This window comes from Polistes fuscatus, unplaced genomic scaffold (genome assembly GCF_010416935.1).
Source record: "Polistes fuscatus isolate 324 unplaced genomic scaffold, CU_Pfus_HIC Scaffold12, whole genome shotgun sequence".
Classification (NCBI taxonomy): domain Eukaryota; kingdom Metazoa; phylum Arthropoda; class Insecta; order Hymenoptera; family Vespidae; genus Polistes; species Polistes fuscatus.
The window spans coordinates 5041274-5064883 of NW_025113020.1; the positions used below are offsets into that span (position 1 = coordinate 5041274).

Below are 23610 nucleotides of genomic sequence, written 5' to 3' on the forward strand. Positions count from 1 at the left end.
TGAAATTTATGTTTACAAGAATCCTGGGTCGTAGCAGCGAGATTATCAACAATTGGCCGTATACAAATACCACACCACTCTGTAGTTCTGTCAGGCATGGTGTAGGTGGCAATGCTAGATAATAATAATAGAAATAATATGACAGTACTGTCTGAATACGATATAAACTGTGGTTGAAAATCAACGGCCGAAACACAGATTAATGGCTTTTAACATACACCCAAAATAAAAAAAACTCCAATGTTACAAATAAAAATAACGAAGCACTATGTAAAGCAGTAAAAAAACATAAAAATTATTTTAATTATAAATTATAACACAACTAAACACAGCAAAATGCAGGAGCACGCTATTTAAACAGCCGTATACTTTACTACGCCATCTATTGTTATCTTTTGGCGTAATTAAAATGATTGAAGGCGTGAAAGAATGTTATTAATGAATTAATTATGAATTATATAATATATTAATGAATATATAATAATAATATATAATATTAATGAATTTTGAAATTAAGAATGGCATTTCAATAATTGTTTACACGTGTAAATTAAAATTATCAGTACTTTCAACATGGAGAAAACGTCTAAACAAAGAAACCATTTTAATGTATTAGATTCATACTACTGAAGTTTTAACTCTTTCCACTACAACATTCATATGTAATCTAACGGTATCAACGAGTTTAATCACTGTTGAGTTTGTTTTAAACTTTTCGAGAATCGTCTGCTCATCTGGTTCAGTTTTGAGTCCGCTTGAGTTAGGTTCATGACTAAAAGTTATTCATACATTAGTTGAACGGATACTTAATTAAAGAGAATTTTTTTTCAACTCTCCCATTCTGTAACAGCTGGCATTAATCACGTGACGTGAAGGACAACAGGGCTTAAAAGAGTAATCATAATAGTTTCAGGTATAGTTTTAAAACTGTACACGTTACAAAATCCGGACCGGTGTACGCGTGAATATCAGGCTGAAGGAAAAAGGTGAAGAAAAATAAAAACTAAGACCACCAATAAACACTCGCTGGAGCGCCAAATTTGAAAAATAATTTTACTGTATAAAAAAAAAAAATAATTTTAATGCATGCAATTGTATAACAAATAATGTTTTAAAGCTTTATTCTCAAAATTGGCTGGGCATTTGACGAAAATATTTTACCACAATAACACCTTAAAAGTATACTACTAATATACCAAAGCTCGTTAAAATCCGTTGGTATCCCAGTGTAAGGTTCCCTTGTGAGATCTGTAGAAAAATAACGGAAATATTGAAGTCATCTAACGCTAGTTTTCATACATGTGGGATTAGAATAAATATAGAAGCAAGAGGCGTTGAAATATGAATATTCAAGAATAATCGAGAATCAGGAAAAAGTTGTTTTTCGGTTAGGTATAGGTTTAAGAATTGTTTTTTTTTATTATTGTAGTATGAAGGGAATGAGAGAGTATGTATGTATGTATTTAGCGTGGTTGCGGGGAAGACAAAAGGAAGAAAGGACATAAGGTGAGAGAATGGGCAGAGGAGTACGAGTTGGACGAGTGTAATCTGAGTATATTGATGAGTTTAATGAGTATGAGTTTGATGAGTTTGACGAATGTATTAACGAGTGTAAAGAGTATCATTCATATAAAGTAAGAGTTTAAAGAGTAGAGTAACAATATCAGAGTAAAGAGTAAATTAGAGTATCAGTAGGTTAAAAAACTATTTCCTACATACATGTGGGAAGGGAAATTAGACAAAGGGGCTATGAATTAAGATATGAATATTCGAGAACGATCATTGCTAAACATATCCGTATTTCAAGGAAAAACAAAGTTGTTTGTCAGTTAGGAAGGGATAGAAAAAATTTAAGAAGAAACGTTAAGATAGGAATATTGGGGAACGATCGTTGCTAAATATATACGCCTTTAGAGTAAGAAAAAAGTTGTTGTTCAGTATGAATGTTCGAGAACGATCGTTACTAAATATTCGAATAAGTGAAAAGACATAAGAAATATCGCCCTTTATTGTGATGGTGTGAGGGAAATGAGATAGTATGAGTGAGTACGTTGCTATGTAAGTTAGTCATCGTATAGCCTTTAAGCAGCAAACAGCTATTATTGCATTTACATGGAAACATTCTATTCATCTTTGTATTGAATCCTACATATATATATATATAATAATAATTATTTTTTTTAAAGTTATTTTTGAGGTTATTGAGGTTATATTCGTTTTGGTACGGCAAAGAAGTATAACTTCTTACGTGCGTACATAAGTACACACACCAGTTTTTTTATTCTTTCTTATATATATATATATATATATATATATATAAGGTATATTCTATACAGTTCTTATAAGGATTATGTCTTGGAAATAACTGCCTTGAGTTTCTGCAAAGAAGCGTCTCTCTCGATTATTTTATTAATATTATTTACACTAAACTACATTATCTGCATTGCTTTAAATTGTACAAATACAAATTACACTTAAACTACACTATGTACATTAGTTGCATTACCTGCAAATAAGAGAAACAACATTTACAGCTAATATTCACTCTTATTTATTGGCATATTACTAGCTTCGCAATTTGAACTCTAACCGTCTCTGCTTAGCAAATTCCTAACCGTTTCTATATTTTCTGTCCCGTTATTAACGTTCCGAATCTTTCTAAGCCTAATACGCCTGCGCGTCTTAACTGTAAGACAGCAGCCAATTTAAATCATTAGTGAAGGTGACAAATATAAATGGTAATATTTCGTTACATATATATAATAATTATTATTTTTTTTTTAAGTAATTTTTTATTTGAAGTTTTTTTTTTAAGTTATTTTTGAGGTTTTTGAGGTTATATTTGTTTTCGTACGCCAAAGAAGTATAACTTCTTACGTGCGTACATAAGTACACACACCAGTTTTTTTATATTTATTTGATTACACTATTAACTCTTACAACAATGGATTTCAAGTTTGTAATAGTAAATTTCCAATTAAAATCCGATTAAAACTAATTCCGATTTAAATTTAAAGTTTAAATTAAAATAAAAAACAAATAAAAAATTGGACACACGTGGATTAAGTGAAACAATGTCGTTCTAAAAAGCGTCGAGTCATCGCAAATAAAAACAGAGTAAAACTTTTAACTTGGCATAATTTTTAATCTTAAAAATAATACTTAAACGATTGAGTTTAATTCGTGACGCAAAAATTATTGGCAATTAATATTGTTATATGCACGTGTGCACGTGTGCACCTTTTTCCTGCACGTGTGCGACCCGTTTGTCCTCTACAGTGCATGTTTTCTATTTTCTTTGCACATTCCTGTTTGCTTGTGCTGTCATCATCATTATTTCCGTCCAATCCGAGGCTTTATTGCTAATTCCAGGAGCATTTTTATTGTTCTTTACCGAGGGTAGTTTTCTAGCCTCGCCTCTGAAATCTCCTCCTTTGTCTGGGCTTGGAACCAGGTAGGTATTAACTAGGAGGTATTAACTAGGTATTAACGGAGAGTCTTGACGTCAACGGCACATCAACGGTTTTTTCTCAAGCGGTTCATCCATCCAAGCACTAATTGTGCTCAGCGCTGCTTAACTTACATGATCGAGCGGAAGCTAGTGCTGTCACCGCGCCATGGCCGTCGAATATTTTTTTTTTTTTATTTATGGCAACAACACACGGTGTTCCCAAGCGGTCATCAATCGAACTACTAACCTTGCTAAACGATGCTTGACTTTAGTGATCGGACTAGAACTAGTACTCTCAGCGCGGTAATGCTGTTGACTATCTGAAAGTAATCTCTCAAACACAAGCAGTTCCGTCAGATTATTTATAAAAACAACGGCCGTTAGTTTTTCGTGCTTTAATTTCGTCGCTCCCGAATAACTCGTCGGATTGTAATGTATTACACACAGATTGCGGATGAATTAATATAATCTTATCGATCGTGTTTTCACCAATTTTCTCCCAAAATTGATTCATCTTTTACTACAAACTATTTACATGCTAACTCATTGTGCAATATAAGTCACCGAATCTCATTTCAAATTAACGCCGCCATTTGTTTTCGTTAAAACTATTTTATATTTTTATTTACCAGTTTTAAGAAAATAACTGTCTGATATGGACATAGATCGCCTTAAGAAAACTAGGATTTAATAATGACGTTAGAACAAAGAAAGTTTAGGAACCGCTGCCGTCATTTCGAACAACACGATTCTTTATAAGTGCTTCAGAAATTTATTCTCATATTAATAATACAATCAAGAGTTAAACAATCAATAGAAAAGAATAATCAAAAAATGAGTTAACTTTCAAGCTTGAAGTTCTCTCTGAATCTCTATGAAAGTCTTGCCTTTGGTTTCCAGTGAAAAATGATACAACAAAGCCGTACTTAGCCAAACGAGAAGACAGAATCCAAAAAAAGGAAGACCATGACCATAATTCAAGGATATTGCTAAAAGAATATAAAGCTGGTCATTAATCATTGCAAGTATACCACCAATGATACCGAGAATACATGTACTAAGTACTTTGACTTCCGCAGCGAAGACCTCAGACATCATGATCGACAAAATACTACAGAAACCTAAATTACAGAAGAAGATTGTTGAAATAGATGCTATTATTGGTATAAGAAAATACGATGATACGTCAATGTTAAAAAAATCTTGGCATAAAAATAAGAGCTAATCGTTAAATCACAAATGCCAACGATGATACCTGATACGAGAATTATTAGTTTACGACCTAGTCTATCGACAAAACAACCAGTTACGATAGAAGATAGTAGCAACGTAATACCCGCAACTATATTTATTGTGTAATCTGAAACTGTACTTAATATTTCTTTAAAGATCAATTGTCCATAAAAAATTAACGGTAAGTAACTACTAAAAAAATTATTGAAGGTTAAGAGAAAAATAATAAAGAAAGCTCGTCGATGTCTCCTGATCATAAATATGTCTTTCAACGTGCTCCAAAATTTAATTTTGTTATTTTCTTCTTTTTTTATGAATTGGTCTATCTTTGTTAATTCATCGGATACATCTGTTCTTCCTCGAAGTTTTTGTAATGTCTCCTCAGCCTCTTCCATTCTTCCTCTCATCGCCAAATAATATGGCGATTCTGGTATAAACGAAAAAAGAAACACAAAACAGATCGACAGAAAAATGAAACTAGCCGTTGTGTTTCTTATCGAATAATAGGGCACTATTATAAAAGATACCAAGATACCAATATTGCACATGATGCTAATCATGGTTCCGTTAGCACCTCTCGTTTTTACCGATGATATTTCGCCTAAGTATATTGGAGCTACGACGAATCCTACTCCTACAGAAATGCCAGACAAAAATCTTGCTACGTACCACATCTGTAAGCATTAAAAGAGAGAAAAGAATATTAGACACTTTGTCGCACAAAATTTTTATTATTTAGATTCAAATCAGGTAAAGTTTATGCACAGTTACTCTTTTTATCTGATTCTATGTGATAAATGAACTAATTGTGTACAACAGAAATATACAGCAGACGAATCAAAAATGAATCTTTACGAACTATTTTACTAGAGCATATATTTTACTTTGAAAGACCAAAATAGAAAAGTGTCAAGATTAACATGCAGTATGTCCGAAATAATATTGTATAATAATAAACTCAAATATTTGGTCTTTTACCGACTGAATCTGTTGACATTTTACTTTGTGAATCTTGATGTTCCCAAATTTCGATGTTTTACGATAACATATATATATATATACAAAGTTTTTCAGCAATATTAGATAGCATAAATATATTTTTTGCTTATAGTTGTATGAAAAAACTATATTCGTAAAAGTGGCACTATTGAGTAAAGGAAATATAATATTTAGAAGAATTTTTCCTTAAAGTTTTTTTTTCACGAAATTTTAAGAATATTGATGTTTTTTCAAATGGAACCCTTTATTTTTGGCGATATTCATAACAATACGAGTTTAATAATTTTAAAATATATATTGTAATCTCGATCCTTTCTTACTGGGCCATTAGCAAAGATACTCGTCCTATTCTTCAACTGGACGCCTGCGATCTTACAAGGAGACATTATATTGAAGCACTAGCGGATTTCAACGAGCTTTGGCATATCAGTAAAATACTTTTAAGGTGTTATCGTGGTAAAATATTTTTATCCATTCGCAAGCAAATTTTTAGAAAAAAACTTTTGAAGTTCTGCTTTTTTATATATCCGTTTTATATTCTTTGAAATCTATCAATTAATTAAGCGGCACTCTAGCGTAAATAGTAGCTTTTTCGCTTCTTGCGTCGATTGTTAGTCTTCAAACCTTTTTGGGGGAAGTTTCTTTTGTATTAGTTTCTCCATCTATAAATTTAAAACTTTTTTGTCTCATTTCTTAATTTTTAATTATATACAGGGAAGAGAATTAAAATAATTACAAAACAAAATTAGAAGCAATCAACTTCTTAACAAGTATATAAAATATATAAAATTTCAACAGTAAAAAATAACAATCATATATACTCTATTTATTAGCACTCTTGAATAGCTAAAATCCGTTGGTGCTGCAGTGTAATGTCTCCTTGTTAGACAACCAGCGAAGAATCCAGACAGAAAGCGATATAGCAAGAGAATTACTTCCGGAACAAGTATATCAAATACTTATATCAACGATAAGAGTGAGACAGGAGCCATAGGTGAGAATCCTTAGTACTTTGTACACTCGAAGTGAGACGGGAGCTATAGGTGAGAGAACCTATAGTACTTTGTACACTTGAAGCGAGCGAGAGGCTAGAAACGAGTCCAACTTTTGTTTGGATACCATTACTTTATATTCGAGTTATCAACCAGGGTTTTTATGTCGTAAGGCTTTTCCCTGACGAGCCAATAAAAGATCACATTTTCTATTGGCTCAATCAAGTGTTTTAATCTTATTTTAATTCCACCTTTATTTTCTTCATCATTAGCTAAAACCAATCACCAGAGGACTCCGCGTTGAAGAAATCTGCGTAAATACAACAACTTTTGTTGATATCTGATTTAAAGAAATGGTATAGGAATATAATATAGGAATACTGGTAAAACTTAAACCCTAATCTTCTTGATAACGGCTGCACCTATGGAGTTTTTGATAATATTCGTGTACGTAGGGTCTGTAGCCTGAAGGAACATATATAAATTTATAAAATTTCATAAACGTCAAATAAATAACAACTTCGGGGCCCTTCTTGTAAGTGTTGACATGCAATTGGAACGGTATAGGGGCTTTGGTGAATAGCATGAGTATACATATATGACCGAAAAGATTGTAAATTATCTTTACTTCGTTACAAATGAAAATAAAATACTTACGTATGCGCTTCTTGTTATTAAAATTATACTCCAGCTTGCAACGATTGGGAGACCGCATAATAAGATCGTATATTTTCTTCCAATTTTGTCAATTACTAATACATTTATCACTGGTGCTAGCATATGACCGGCTGATAGCAAAGCCGTTAAAGTTGAAATATCCAATTTATTATCATGAATAGGCGAATCCGGTGATGATAACAACACGACCATTGGTGAATTCCATCCTACCACAATGCCAAGAGATAATATTAATAGTGTGCCTAAAATTTCATTTAAAATTCACATTTTTGCTTTTATCATGTCTATTAACATAATATAAAAGAAAACTTACAAGCGAATATTGAGAGGTATTCCCACGTTTTCGAGCCATGTGGTGATATGTACCTTCCTCTTCTTCTTTCCCAATTCATTTCTAATATTTAAGAATCACAGCTTTTGTTTCCTCACTTAAGACGAATGATCAAAAGACGAAATTCGTTAATATCTTTTTGTAAACAATTCTTTTATTCTGAATCGTCAAACTAATTAAGAAACTATTTTATTCAGCTGTTTCAACAAGTTACCTGAAATAATGCGATTGCCGTAAAAAATATTTTTCTGTAGCAACTAACAACTTGAATCTAACAAGGGAACTATCTGTGAGAGACACTCTCAAGATATTTTTCAACTTTGCATACTTGTAGTAGTCGATGCAAATATATATTGTGTAAATATAGCGTATCTATTCAGCCATTTGCGATAAATGGCGGAATGAAATTTTACGTAGATTCTTATTCTTTTAGTTGTAGTAGTGTATTAGTCTGTGGTTAGCAGTGCTGTCTGTGTCCTTGATGCCGTCGATATAAATATCTTATCTCGACAATGTCAAGTATGTTTTTTTTTTTTTGGAATTTACTCCTTAAGAATCGATTTTTATAGAAGGCGCCCGGTATGAAAAAAATATGAAGAGTAAAATTTAGTGATCGAATGACATCATTACATTTTTTGTGCGAAGCGTTTCATGCGCACCTTTCATTTTTTTGTAATTTGTGTGTATAACTTGTATACTTGTGTGCTGCCGACGTACACAGGGTATGTTGCGAGGCAGTAGACGCATTTAGGTATATATGTGTATATACCTATATGTTATGTATATATATACTGTACAGCGTCTATACAAATAATAAATATGTATATATATATATATAATATTTTATTTTATTGCAGTTATACGGATAGTGAGCATCATTTTTTTTTATTTTAAAGTTTTGTTGTGTTATTGATATTGATATCGATAATTAATATTATTATTATTGTGGATTATTAATATTTGTAATTATATTCACATAAAGTGAAGTGAAAATTATATAAACTATGGAAGAAACTGGTGTATATAATAGTGTCGAAACATCCAATGAACACGTGGGTGCTAGATATGTTATAATTCATGTATTATGCTCCTGAAATTAGTAGTAGATCCTCGGATAGGACGGAAATAGCGATGAAAACACGGCAAGCAAAAGGAAATATATAATGAAAACGGAAGAACATGAAAACGCTTAGAATAGGATGCTGGAGCGTAACTTCCATAAAAAACAGAGACCCGTAATTAATAGAGGAAATGAGAAAATGCAAAAAAACTAGATATCTGCAATTTTTCCGAAACAAAAAATAAAGGCAAAGGAAACCTTCGATATGGAAAATATATCCTATTCTATAGCGGGAAGACAAAGACGAAAGAGCCACCTCAGGAGTAGGCCTTGCTGGTAAACAAGAGATACGTAGATAATGTACTAGAGTAAAAATACATCAGCGACAGGATACTACAGGTAATGCTACAGCTCCAAAAGAAGACAAGACACCGCCACACACAATCAGTGTATATGCTCCAAATATCACAAAATCACAATACGAGATAGATGAATTTTACGATCTGCTGCAAGCGCACCTAGACAACATCTCTAGACGAGATGAGATTGTTGAAATACCCGGGAACTTAATAAATAGGACTATTGGGAGAAATTCTCGGCCGACATGGAACACGACCTACTCGAAGCACAGAAAAAAGTATGGAATATGCTACGAAACCGAAGAAAACATGTAAACGTGTCCATGCAGACCACCAAAATCACAACAGTTGAATAGGAAAAACAATGCACAGAGCTGTACAAAAACGAGACGGAGGAGACTTATAACAGATGCAAAGAAGAAGAAGAGGAGGCACTAAACGATTAAACTATCCCATCTGGAGAAATACAAAAAACATAGACATATTAAAAAACCGAAAAACACCAGGAACAGATTAGCTAACAAATGAACTAATAAAATATATGGAAGACAACTAACAGAACAACTAAGTACCCTATTCAATAAAATAGTAGAAAACATAAATGTGCGAACCCAATGGAAGGAGAGTATAACAGTTCCCATATTTAAGAAAAGAAATAGACAGAACCGAAGAACTACCGCGGAATTAGCCTCCGAAATGCACTACAGAAGGTGATAACTACTAGTGTGTGTACTTATGTACGCACGTAAGAAGTTCGGCCAATCAATTTAAAATTTGCCACTATATTAGTGTAAAGCTACAGAGTTATGCTGTTGTGTATTTCCTTCTCTATTACTTGTTTCAGAATCCACTATTGTCTGCCAATAAAGACGATCATGCGAGAATGTGTTACTCTTTGAAATTTATTAGAATAATAAATAAAAATAAGGTAAACAATAAGTAGATTATAAATTGAAGTATTATTATTTAAGGTTATAAGTAGTAATAGATAAAAAATATATTTGGAGTTATTTGAAGAAAAGATAGGAGAAGAGAAAAAAAATAAGAGAACAAAATATAGAGTTTTCTTTTCTTGTCATTATTATCACGCCCATATCCAGCTATATGCGTTGCAATGCCTACATTTAATTATAACAAGAGTGAAAAATTTCTTTGATACTCAAAAGCTTAAACGCTTTGAGACCGAATACTTTTTTATCTATTTTCTAACTAAGTATTCTAGTTTGAGTGATCTGGGTCAATTACTGGTTTATTAACTATAAACTATTTTAATGAATTTATTGTTGGGTGCTACTTAGATTATAAAACTAACATACCTATTATGATTTACTCCGGGTATTCTCAACTAGCTCGACTATTACTTGAGACGATCAAAAGACGGGTAGGACTAAATGATCTGAAAATTTATTTGTTGCGACAACAAAGGAAGCAATTTATTATTTTCTTAAACAAGAAATGAGATTAATTAAATGATACTTACCAGCGTTTATTCGAATTTTGAGTGCTAATCTGTTTCTTTGACGAATGAATCTGTTATTGCAAGTAGCAAAATGATAAAAAACGTATTTAGAAATTAAGATTATTCGAGATTGACTCAAGAGAAATCAATATCTAGTTACAAACTATCTACGAGACTCTTCTGGAGCTTACTCTCATCGCTCTAAGACGGACGGTGAATAACACGTTTACTTTTCGCACTTTATGACAGTCTATTGAGAAATATTCGTTCTTTGTCAATATTTCACAATCTATATAAATTTCGGCGTACATGCAGTACGTTCTAAGGCTTCCTTATCTAGCCCGTGAATTATTTGGCCGCATTACACAACTTGTTCTAGCTCGTTAATGCTATGCCTATCTTTGTCGGTAATGAAGATTTCTGTTTTCGAAATCTATAACAAATACAGTAATAAAAAAGATAGTATAGAAGATAAGATAATTTTAATAATTATAATCTAGTGACATAATTTACTTCGCTTGCGCTCAAGGAAATATGACGAGGCCGATGTCCTCGAGAAACGTTTCATTTTCTAATTTTCTGTGAAAATATATAGTGTAAAGTTTATCAAGTCGTAGCCTATATGAAAATAGGCGTATAAATTGTGTGGTTTCATGTATGAATAAGAAATATTTTTTTTTCCATAGTTTCTGTCAACATTGATTTCATTTATTTTAATAATATTCGTAATATCGATACGTTTCTCCATGAAAGTAACAAAACTTATTAATTAAATATAATATCAGCACGACTAAAGAATAAGGGTCTTAAATGCCTTACTAACACTTAAAAATGTAGTTAGAATAAAGATAATATAAGGTGATTTTTATAGATAATAATTAAGAAGAATCAGTTTTAAAACTTATTTCTTTTTTTCATGTTAATTCCTGCATATAGATCATGCATTAATATTTTACATAATAGTAAAAAATTAAACCTAACCAAAATAAATAACAATAGCGACACATCTCAAAAGAGAAACCGTCTACGTGCTATCTTTTTTTCACTTATATAACAATTTACCAAATGTCTATGGACAACTTGTAAAGATGTATGGATTAAGAAAAAATAAAGATAAACTTGTGTGTGAACTTATGTATCCATGTAAGAAGTTATACTTCTTTTGTGTAACAAAACATTTTTTTTTCAGCTTATACGCTTTACAACGTGCAGCGTTTGTTTTTGTTGGATACTTTCTTTTAGATACATTTTTATAACGGTAGTATTAGACATTACACTTCTCTGCATTAGTTTTAGAAATCTCGAAAACTGAAACCAAAATTTAAATATATACTGATACTGGTAATATAGCTGCAAGAGATTATAGTTTAATATGAATTATTATAAAAAATAATTTATAAATAACTAAGATGTACATTCACTTTTCAATTTTTTTGACAGAATATTAATGGATACGGTTTCTTCCTAGTGTAAATAAAAGAAGACGGTATCTTCCGAAATCTTTTATGATTTCAGTATCGTCGGCTTTTTCTTATCGTTGTTGAAAATAATAAGCTCTCTCTTTCAGTAAAATGATTGATTATTATGCGGAGAGAATAAGTTTTCTAATGCTTTGAATAAATATTTCTTAAAAGAATTTTCATATTTGTTTCTGTTAGAAGCAAGATTATTATTTTTACCTTTTAACAGAGTCATGTCTTGCTTATTCCTGTAACTGTTGTTGAATTTTATTCTCATAATAATTCACATGAAATCTCTACGAAGGAGACATTAGTTAAAAGAAATCTTCTCAGGGTTTCTGATGACCTGTGACTTAACATTTTTTTTTATATAAGAAAAAACTTTCTGTATGATCTATAAGGTAAACGATTCGAGATAGCTAATTCTTTTAAATTCAGAAACATTTAATACTAGCTTTCAAGCTAGCTACTAAGCTACTAAGCTGAAAAAGTCAAAAGATATTGCGAGCACGAGCGTACTGTTAATAAAGAGATATAGCCGTAGAATGCATATTTTGTAAATCAAGTCACGAGAGTCATGAGTTTTTTTCGGCACGTAACTTGAATCAGGACAAACGTAGAGAAATTGTTAAAAAAGTGCATGTTTGTTTAACCTGTCTAAAACCAGGTCATATTTTGAAACGGTGTAAGGTCAAGGTGAATTGCGACTGGTGTGCGGAACACCATGTTTTTATGATGTGTAAGAGGTTCTCAGGTAAAAGTGTAAATAGTAGCGAGGGGTCGAGGGAGGCAGAGTCGACGAAGAATCCCGAGAGAGAGAATAATTTGGCTACGTTTGCGGGAACTCCAGTGGTTTGTTTACAAATTCTCCGAATTCGTCTCTTCTCGGAAACGAGCGAAAAAATAGTGACGGCAATAATAGACACGGCGTCGCAACGGTCATATATACGGGCAGATATCGCAAAAGACTTGTATTATAAAGCCATTGGTAAATTAGAAATTACACACTCGTTGTTCGGTGGAATAAAATCTGAAAGTACGGAACGTGACATTTCTCTGATGCGCGCGAAAGATTTAAATGAGACCTGTCGGTGGAATTTCAAAGTTATGAGTCAGAGCACTATTTATGATACTGTACCGGTGATCAATTCGGCTTCGTGAATGAATGAGTTGCGTAGGAATGGTATAATTTTTTCAGACGTTGGCGGCGTGAGTGAGAACATAGACGTTTTAATTGGAGCCGATGTAGCTGGAAAGTTGTTCACAGGGAAAAAGCTTGATTTGGAAAATGGATTAACTGCTTTTAAAGAAAACTGCTTCTTGGATGGACAGTAATGGGAAAACTGCCAATAAAGAATAGTAGAAATGATACAGCAATTCTGGTTACATCAATGTTTGTAAAAGAGGCCGATCTAAGCGAGTTGTGGAGTTTGGACGTTCTCAGTATTAGCGATCCGATAGAAAAACAGCAAAAGTAGATGAGAGACGAACGTACCATGGATTTCTTGCTGAAAACAGTAAAATGCAACACTGACGGTCGATAAGAGGTTAGGCTACCGTGGGTGGAAATCACGCACCGATTTCGAGTAACCTCGAGTTGGCTCGGTTGAGACTAAGTGGATTTAAATATGTTAAATATTTATTTATTAAGTACCTTTATCAGTGCTCTTATTCATTTATTTTTTTGATTATTCTGAATGAGAGATGTATATTCTAACTGTATGTTCGTCTGCATTTAGCAGTTATGTTCATCTGCATATAGCAAGTATGTTTGTACTTATTGCGATTTTTAGATGCAATTTCAAGTGCAAGCAAGCCTTTTAAATTGTTTCATTTATGTACTAAAACTAAACATTTTTATTTCAAAAAAATGTATTAATCATCCTAATACTACTTATTGCATCCTCTCCATACATCTCTTATAAAATCTTTCTTTAAATATTATATATATTAAAAATACTCTCTACAATTCTTTCTTATAAAATTATTAATTCTTTCATTTGGTATTTATTTATAAATTATTTTGGTATAAAAATGTATATTTCGGACATATTAATATGCACTTAGAAGTGCTGGCTGCCATTTGTTTTAATTCGTTTTTTTGCAAGAATTAAACGCTTCTAATAAGAATGATTAAAAAACCTTTTCATTAATTTGCACTATGTGAATATAAATCAATTATTTTAAATAGATTCAAATAAAATATTTCATTATTTATTAGATAAATTTCTATGGTTAAAAATACTACTAGATGTTAGATTGAAATATTTAAAATATTATTTATTAGATACTTTTATTAATGTATTTATTCGTTCATTTTCGATCATTCTGAATGGGAAATATATAATTATACTGTTTGTTCATCTGCATTTAGTAGGTATGTTTGTACTTACTACGATTTTCATATACACTATTTAGTACAGGCATGTAATTACTGCGATTTTTATATGACCTCGTCAGTGCATTCTATCACCATGATTTAAATTTTATTTTAATTTGTTTGCAAATATCTAAAATAAAATCAACTGTCGTATATTCAATAAAAAAGAATGTATGAATAGGATAAAAGACTATGTAAAGAAAAGTGAAAAAACACTGGTGTGTATACTTATGTACGCACGCAAGAAGTTATTTAAAACAACAAACAAATCAGAAAAACTTAGCCAGAAGGTAGGATCAATAAATAATATACCAAAATTTGTTGCCAAACAGCCGCTTCCTTTTTTTTCAAATTGGGTCCTCAGAATATTAAAAACATATACGATAGTAATACCCTGCTTGATACAATAATTAAAGTCGAGCACACTAAAACTAAACAAGAAATACCGTAATGCACACAATGCCAAGTCAATAAACACACAAAAAAAAAACTGCAACAGAAATCTAGCCTGTGTCAAATGTGTAAAAAAACATTTAACAACACTCTGTACACGAGAGAACAAAATCGGTAAAGTCATATGTTTAAACTGCAACGGTATCCACCCAGCAAATGATAATGGATGTCAGAAAAGATAAAATTAAAAGAAAAAAGTATAGGAAAAAAAAGTATAAGAAAAAGCTATTCTTGACGATGCTAACAAGGAAACTCACAACAATAAAATAAACGTAAATGCAAACAGGGATAATATACCAATATCTGAACAAACTAAATAAAGAAAACAACGACGAAGTAACCAAAAAAGCACATACAAATACAAACGATTAAACACTGAGGAGAATCGGACATTAAAGGACTACTAAAAAATCAATTAAAAATACCGAAATCATAATCACACTGATAATAGAGCAAAATTCTCTCTTAAAACAACAAAGGAACAAATTACCACAATGTTACAACTATTAACAAATACGCTAATTAAAAATAAATATAGATACACAAATAAAAATAGCTGCTTGGAATAATAACGGATAACACAACGAATTTAATAAACCAAACAACTCATATACACGCACGACATAAACATTCTACTCATACGTGAAATTTTATTGCCACAGACTGAAACTATATACAATACACCCCTCTTTCCCCCCCCTCCCCCCCCCCTCCCCCCCCCCCCCCCCCCCCCTCCCCCCCCCCCCCCTCCCCTCCCTCCCCCCCTCTCTCCCCCCTCTCCCCCTCCCCTCCTCTCCCCTCCCCTTTCCCCCCCTCCCCCCCCCCCCCCCTTCTCCCCCCTTCCCTCCCCCCCCCCCTCCCCCTTCTTCCCCCCCCTCTCCTCCCTCTCCTCTTCTTGTCGACTTTCTTCGTCCTGTGTTTCCCTTTTCCCGGTGGTTCCCTTTTTCGTTCCATTCCATATAAAACCATGTTATGACAAAAAACATTCCTTCCTGGGTACCGCGATGGTGGAACTGCCCTAATTATTAAGAATGAGATAAAACACATCCTACACAGTAAAAACAGACCACGATACCTTCAAGCCACCCACAATTACCTTCGGAAATCAGGGTAATTCCACTACAATTCTCGGTTAGTTATGCACCGCGAAATTTCACATTACAATCGACCCACGGAAACAACTTTTCAAGGAACTAGCTAATAATTTATAGCTGTTGGCGACTTTAACGTCAAGCATCCAAATGGGGATCAAAAACACACCTCCCACGAGGTAAAATTTAGACACAATTTTAAACACAAACCTAGACATTCTTGCGACAGGTGAATCCAACCATTACTGGTCCTCAGCTTATAAAAAAACCCCGACTTAATAGAGTTGGCGTTCCTAAAAGCCCTAACCTATTCACTTTAACCGAATCATCACTTGCTCTCAGCTCAGCCATTCACTTATACTTTAACATACTAGAAACAAACATCATATATAAAAATCACCAACGCTGCGCAATGAAAGCACAAATTGGCTGATCTTTAAAGAAACTTAGAATCTAAATTAGACTGAAATATTCGCTCAAGACCCCTCTTTATCAAATACAAAAGCAGTTAATAATTAAACAGATGATATCGAAGAAGCAGCCTGGGCATCTACATTCTATAATTTTTTGTTCTGAAAAATTCCGTCTTTATCCTAGCATTATCTTGCCAAAACATAACGTAAAAGGCAAGTTAAAGTTATGTTGCCAGAAAATAAAACAAGTAGTGATGAAATTCTACTAAACAAAAAACCAAACGTTGTGTGTGTGTTGTTAGGCATAGAATACGGTATCACAACATGCCAGAATTCGAAAGACTCCTGACATCATTTTCCACCTCACGAAGATAAAATTACTCTCTCTGGGAACCAACAACAAAAAGATTAAAATGACCAGTGAACTCAATACCAGCCCTACGAAATCTTGACTACTGATGGGCCTAAACGCACAGAAAACAAGCAGAACCTTCGCAAACAACCTAGAAAACCATTTTCACAGCACACAACTTCAATCTTTCTACGTGCACAAGACACTAACGTAAATGACGTTCAGAAGCCAAAATAAAATCTCATGAAAACATTAATAGCACAACAGCTGAAGAAATTAGAATGCTACGAATTCAGAATCAAAATAAGAAAGGCACCAGGTTACGATCTAATAAATTGCAGCTACTAATTAAAGGAACTGCTACCTAAGGCAATTAGGACTACTCACAATAATATTTAATGCAGTATTACGAGTTCATTACCTTTCCAAGTACTTGGAAACTGCGGAAATTATAATGCTCCCTAAACCTATAATGATCCGCATAATGTAAATTCTTATAGGACTGATATCGCTCTTACCATTACTGCACTAACTGTACAACCTAACCGTACAGTCTAACATGCGAGAAGACACGGCAATGCGTACCCTAAAAAACACCTACAACTAGCAATTTAATTGTTACAAAACCATATCAACTCCCTTGAAAAAGTCGTTACGTATAGGAAGATCAAAGTAAACTCTACCACGTCTAAACATATTACGTGTACAACTGAGGAAATAACAAAATAAAGAACTACCATTATATATTACAGAAATTCTACAAAGTAACAACGGTAAGTATTTAAGATTACACCTAGATTCCAAATACATGGAGAAACGCATCTAAAGACCAAATCAAAAAAATTCGTTTAAAAATTCGACAATTGCTTGCTAACTTGCAAAAAAACTGAAACTAGAATAGAGTCTAAACTAAGAATTTACAAAACTATAAAACCAATCTGGGACATATGCCTGATTACCGATATAGGGTATAGCAGCGAAAAGCCACATTGCTAAGTCTCGAGGCTCAACAATCCATAACCCTACGCACCATCTTAGATGCTCCATGGTACGTCCGCAATGAAGATATAAGGAAAGACTTAAATATTCTCACGATAGAAGAGACATAAACCAAGTAAACCTACAGATCAAAAGAAGAATTAGTATGCACAATTTAGACTGTGCTAAATAAATCGACTATTTTTTTTTTTCGGTCCCATATCAAAATTTCGTTGAGAGTGACGAAAAAAAATTGTGTCAAAATTTGAGCCCTCTATCTTCATTTTTCAGTTAGCGCTCGCTAAAATAGGAATTTTCGCCAAAAAAAGTTTTTTTTCACTTATTTTTTGGTTATAGACAATTCAATATACCAAATATTAAAAAACCCTTGGTATGGTTTTGTAGGAAATTAAATTCTCTACAAAGATGATTTTTTATCGAACTTAAAAAGTCAACAGCTTTTTTTTTATAGCTGATTAAATTACATTTCGTTCTAATAATTTTCATTTTTAATTATTGATGAACACTTATTAAACTACTTCCTAACGAAAAGAACATACTAATGCAATTTTCTAGGAATATTTATGATCTAAAAAAATAGTTTTTATGCCGTAATGAATGTAAATACTGTTGAGTAATTTATTTCTTTACTTTTAAAATAATGAATTACATGTCAATTCTATTTTTTTTGTTTTTCACCTTATTGATTCAAAATTCGGTGAAATTTTTCTGTTTACAGTGAGAATTGCACAAACCTATGATTGTATAAAAAATCATTAGTATTTTAATAGAAATAGATAATTACTAAAAACGAAATATCTTAAAAAATTTTAATAAATCAAAAAAATGATATGCTAATCTTTATTATTGTCTTTATTCATATGTTTTACTAGTTTTAAAGAACTTACATTTTTAAATAAACATTAATATAATTATGATAGACACACTTTTAATCTTGTTATATAAATGAAACTAATAAGATCTTTACTTGAATTATTTTAAAATCAGTTATGAGATTCGAGTAAACATATTACTCACATAAATTTCGTTTGTTACAATTGGGATATTTTTTGCGATGCTCAGCAACAACTTGTAATAAAAACTGTTTTTGTTCTTCATCACAAGTGAGACTATCATTATTTATCAATTAACGCTACAGCTCTTTCGGCAATATCATTTATAACTTTTATCGATCGAACAATTTTTAAAGAAGCCTGGTACTCGTCATCGAATTCCCATTGATCTACAGGTAAATCAAGAAAACTTGTAGATAAACCGAACTTCTCGAATAAAACCATCGACTTTGAGTAACAAAATCACTTATATCTTTTGAGCCGAATGATTTTAAATCTTCTTGTTTTGTGTCTATCATAATTATATTAATGTTTATATTCTAATTATATCATAATTATATTAATGTTTCTATTTCTATTAAAATACTAATGATTTTTTATACAATTATAGGTTTGTGCAATTCTCACTGTAAACAGAAAAATTTCACCGAATGTTGAATCAATAAGGTGAAAAACAAAAAAAAATAGAATTGACATGTAATTCATTATTTTAAAAGTAAAGAATATAAATTACTCAACAGTATTTACATTCATTACGGCATAAAAACTATTTTTTTAGATCATAAATATTCCTAGAAAAATTGCATTAGTATGTTCTTTTCGTTAGGAAGTAGTTTAATAAGTGTTCATCAATAATTAAAAATGAAAATTATAGAACGAAATGTAATTTAATCAGCTATAAAAAAAAGCTGTTGACTTTTTAAGTTCGATAAAAAATCATCTTTGTAGAGAATTTAATTTCCTACAAAACCATACCAAGGGTTTTTTAATTTTGGTATATTGAATTGTCTATAACCAAAAAATAAGTGAAAAAAAACTTTTTTTGGCGAAAATTCCTATTTTAGCGAGCGCTAACTGAAAAATGAAGATAGAGGGCTCAAATTTGACACAATTTTTTTTTCGTCACTCTCAACGAAATTTTGATATGGGACCGAAAAAAAAAATAGTCGATTTATTTGGCACAGTCTAATGCACATAAACCCGCTACCCAATGAAAACTATAACAAACATATTCCTAGAAGGTTCAAAAGTCCACCCAGAAAACCTAGTAAGAACTAACTAAATGAAATAAACGACAATAGTGACGCTATTTTATTTGAAAAATCGTCCACGTACTATCTTTTTTCACTTATATAACAATTTACCAAATGTCTACAGACAAATTGTAAAGATGTATGGAGTTAATAAAAAAAAAAAATTTATTCTCGGAATTTTGTTCCCTATTCTATTATTAAAAAAAAAAAAATTGATGTTTATACTTTTGTACGCACTTAAGAAGTTATACTTCTTTGACGTATAACAAAAGAAATTAACAAATAATTAAATTTTTCCTCATTATTAAATTTTTAGATAAAAATATAAGAAATTATGAAGTTAAATTAAGCACACACAAAGACAAATTTAAAAAATAAAATGCTAATATAAAAAATATAATTTTTAAATTGAAGCAAAAGCTTTTGTAGCAATTGTTTCATTTTGAATACCAATTGAGTTAAGAGTCAGAAACATTCGAGACCTTATTTCTTTATTAGTACCTACATATTCTTTGAGTAACAAATATTATCTCTCGGAAGAAAATTCAGAGTGCTTATACTTACCTTATGGCCTCTCAGGGAGATTTTTCGACTAATTTCTTGCTGTTAATTTCATTTCGCTTTGCGTACGCATCGTAAGGATTCACTCTCATTATTTTTTCCCAAATTGCGCAAAAGAAGTATTACTTGAAAAATAATAGACATGTAATCACCTATTCAAAGGACTTTCATTTATTAATTTTAAAAAATATTAAACAATATTGTCAAATTTTGGCCACATTTTGTGAATTTGTGATACTGTTCGCTGTCTATATTGATGGTTTTCTTCGAAAGAGCGTTGCAGTCGAAGTGTTATTAGGTAACGAGAACGACTCGCAATGCGCTCTTGAATTGAAATTAATTATATACGCTATGTTAAAATAAACGAGAATTCTCACGATTAAAATGTAGTTTCCGGTTTTATTGTATGTATATTAAAAGTATGATTTCTGTTAATCGTATACGTTTGGGATTATTATATATAAATTCAGAGACCACCTAACTCAGATACGGCAGTCGAAATTTAACTGCAGTTGAATTCAGTTACTAAGAATAAGACTAACAGATTTTTTTATCTATAGTACGTTTATGATTCTTTGTTTCTTATAATCGTTTAAATCATTTACTAACATACTTAGTTCTTCATAAGATTCCAAGTAAGTAAAAGTTTTGTTTTTAATAGTTTAAAGTCGGAAAACTTATTATATTGAAGTATATTTTTTGTGCTTAAAGTTTTATAGATAAATAGATAGGTTTTCTACTTTTTAATATTTTTATCTTCCCAACTGTAATAGTCAAAAATTGCCGAATTTTTTGTAAATAAAATTAAAAGCAAGTGGAATTATGTTCACAGGTTTGACTTATTTTTTGAATAACATTAAATCGGCTCGCTAGCAAATAATTATATAGCTTTTTTGAATGAGATATTTTATAAATCATTGAGTATGAAAGTTACCTCAGTCATTGGTAATATTCCATACATGTTTCTTTTTACACGTTATTTTTAAAAATTTTAAATTCTACAATATAAGTATTTTTTAAGAATAAATATACTTATCTTATATATGTTTGTCATTATAATAGATTATTTTTAAATTCATTAAAACGAGATTTTCCAATTATCTAAAAACAAACAGCTTATGACCTTAATCATCATCAAATATTTCATATATTTCGATAAATTATAAATTCCTATTTATCTTTAAAATTTGCTTGGCATTGATTATTTTATTAATAGAAATTTTCTATTAATATTCTATGTAATACTTTTTTTTTTAATTAAAACAGAATTCAAATATTATAAAATAAAATTCAAAGTTATAAAAAAAATTCAATATTATAAAAAATAATTTTAAGTTAAGCAAATTCGACACGTAATTCAATTCAGGGGTCTGCGTGGGTCAGTGCACGATCCGCGGGTCATAAGTTTTCGATCCTGGTCAAAAGTCAATTACATGTATATATACGTGTAACGAGTTACGATAATAAATCAATCAATAAAATATCGATAATAAATCGATACGATTGTAAATATACAGTAACGAATATATATTCCTTTATTGTTTATCATCAATCGCTTATTGTCATTTTTTTTCTGAGTCTTTCTCCTTAACCATCATTTCTTTAGAATTCCAATTTTACACCATCGTTGATAACAATTGATAGTATAATAGCTCTGTTTTCAGTCACGTACCCATAAGCACGCACTCACGCACGCACATATACAATCACACTCTTATACACTAATGCTCATACTATCGCAAAACAATAAAATATAAGAAAACATTTTGCTTAGCTTTACTTGTAAGGACATCGTCTTTAGCTATTCTAGAAATATCTATATGTGCCATTCCAACAGTAAATATTCTATGTTATCTTAATCTTAATTAATCTGTATTTACATATACATTCACATGAGACTGAAAAAACTTCTTCCTGTTTACTCTTAAATTTTTTCTATTACAATGTTAGAGTTACAGCTAGTTAAAATAAATCCCCAATAAACTAATGTTTAGATGACACAATATACGCACATCTTTTATTTGTATACGTTTTTGAAAATAATCTTCATCCTCTTTAGCTAATTTATTCAAACGTTTAATAAAAAAGTCCTTTTGCATTCTACTACTTATTTATTTTGGTTCACGATAATTATTCTTTCTTTTCTCTTTGCTCTATTTTTCTCTTTCCTTCTATATGTAAACTTATAAAATGATATTTATTTAAATAATAATCTATTTTTCGCCAAAAATTATAATTACAAATGCATTGATATTAGTAGATGTTGTCCAGAAATAACAACGATTTATTTGCTGATAAGAGCGAAAAAACAGAAGGATTCGCAGACTCGATTCAAAGAGTATTTTAATGATGTTGTAAGTAAAGTTACGTAATTTGTATTAATTATTATGTCAATAAAAAATATCACTAATATTACGTATATTAAACTAAGTTTAGAAGAAAAGTTGGATGGGTTAAAAAAAAAGAAAGATCCGAATAATAATAAAAAATCATTAGGTTCCCTTTTAGTAAATAACTGTCAATAAAATAAATAAATGTGTTAAAAACACTAATATCAAACTAGCTTTTTATAACATAGTTAAAGAAAATTCTATTTACACAAAATTAAAAAACAAGGTTGATAAACTAGATCAATTGAACTTATTGTACAAAATACCATGTAAATATGATAGGTGTTATATAAGACAAACAAAAGAGAAACTCAAAAAAAGATTAGACCAGCATAGGAATGACTGTGAACCTACTAATGCACAAAAAAATAATACCAACTCGTTAGCTGAACATCATTTTAAAACAGACAATTTGGTACAAAGAAATATAAGTGAAATGTACAACATAAAAAATAATACAATAAATTACAAACTGACACAAATAATTTAAACAGCATTTACAATGGGATTTTAAAATTAATTTATTATAATAAGACATAGCAATGGAAGGCACCATAATATTCAGGATGCCTAGAATATTAAACAAAAATCTAGATTGAATCAGTATTGTTGGATTATGTGTTTAAACGTAACTGTTTTAGGATAACAATTTGTAAATGTTAAGTATTGTTAGTTTATGAGAATGTATGTCTTAGAAATATATAAAGACTCGTGAACAAAAACGATGGAAATAATATTAAATACCTTTCTTTTTAATTTTTAATTTTATATAATATGTATATTTCAAGATAAGTCATAATAAAATTTCAGTTGCTAATGAAGTTCCAATAAAAAGGACGAAACGTTCAACAATATCGAATTAA

General features: G+C 31.0%; 1 protein-coding gene across 1 annotated transcript; it reads right to left on the reverse strand.

The window, feature by feature from the left end:
- Positions 1-618: 618 nt before the first annotated feature.
- Positions 619-7455, reverse strand: LOC122513204 (facilitated trehalose transporter Tret1-like). The gene is made up of 5 exons (XM_043629469.1): positions 7333-7455; positions 4707-5358; positions 4339-4572; positions 3699-3771; positions 619-772 (listed from the first exon to the last, which is right to left on the reverse strand). Exons 1-5 carry the CDS (start codon positions 7453-7455, stop codon positions 619-621), a joined length of 1236 nt encoding a protein of 411 aa, XP_043485404.1.
- Positions 7456-23610: the final 16155 nt, after the last annotated feature.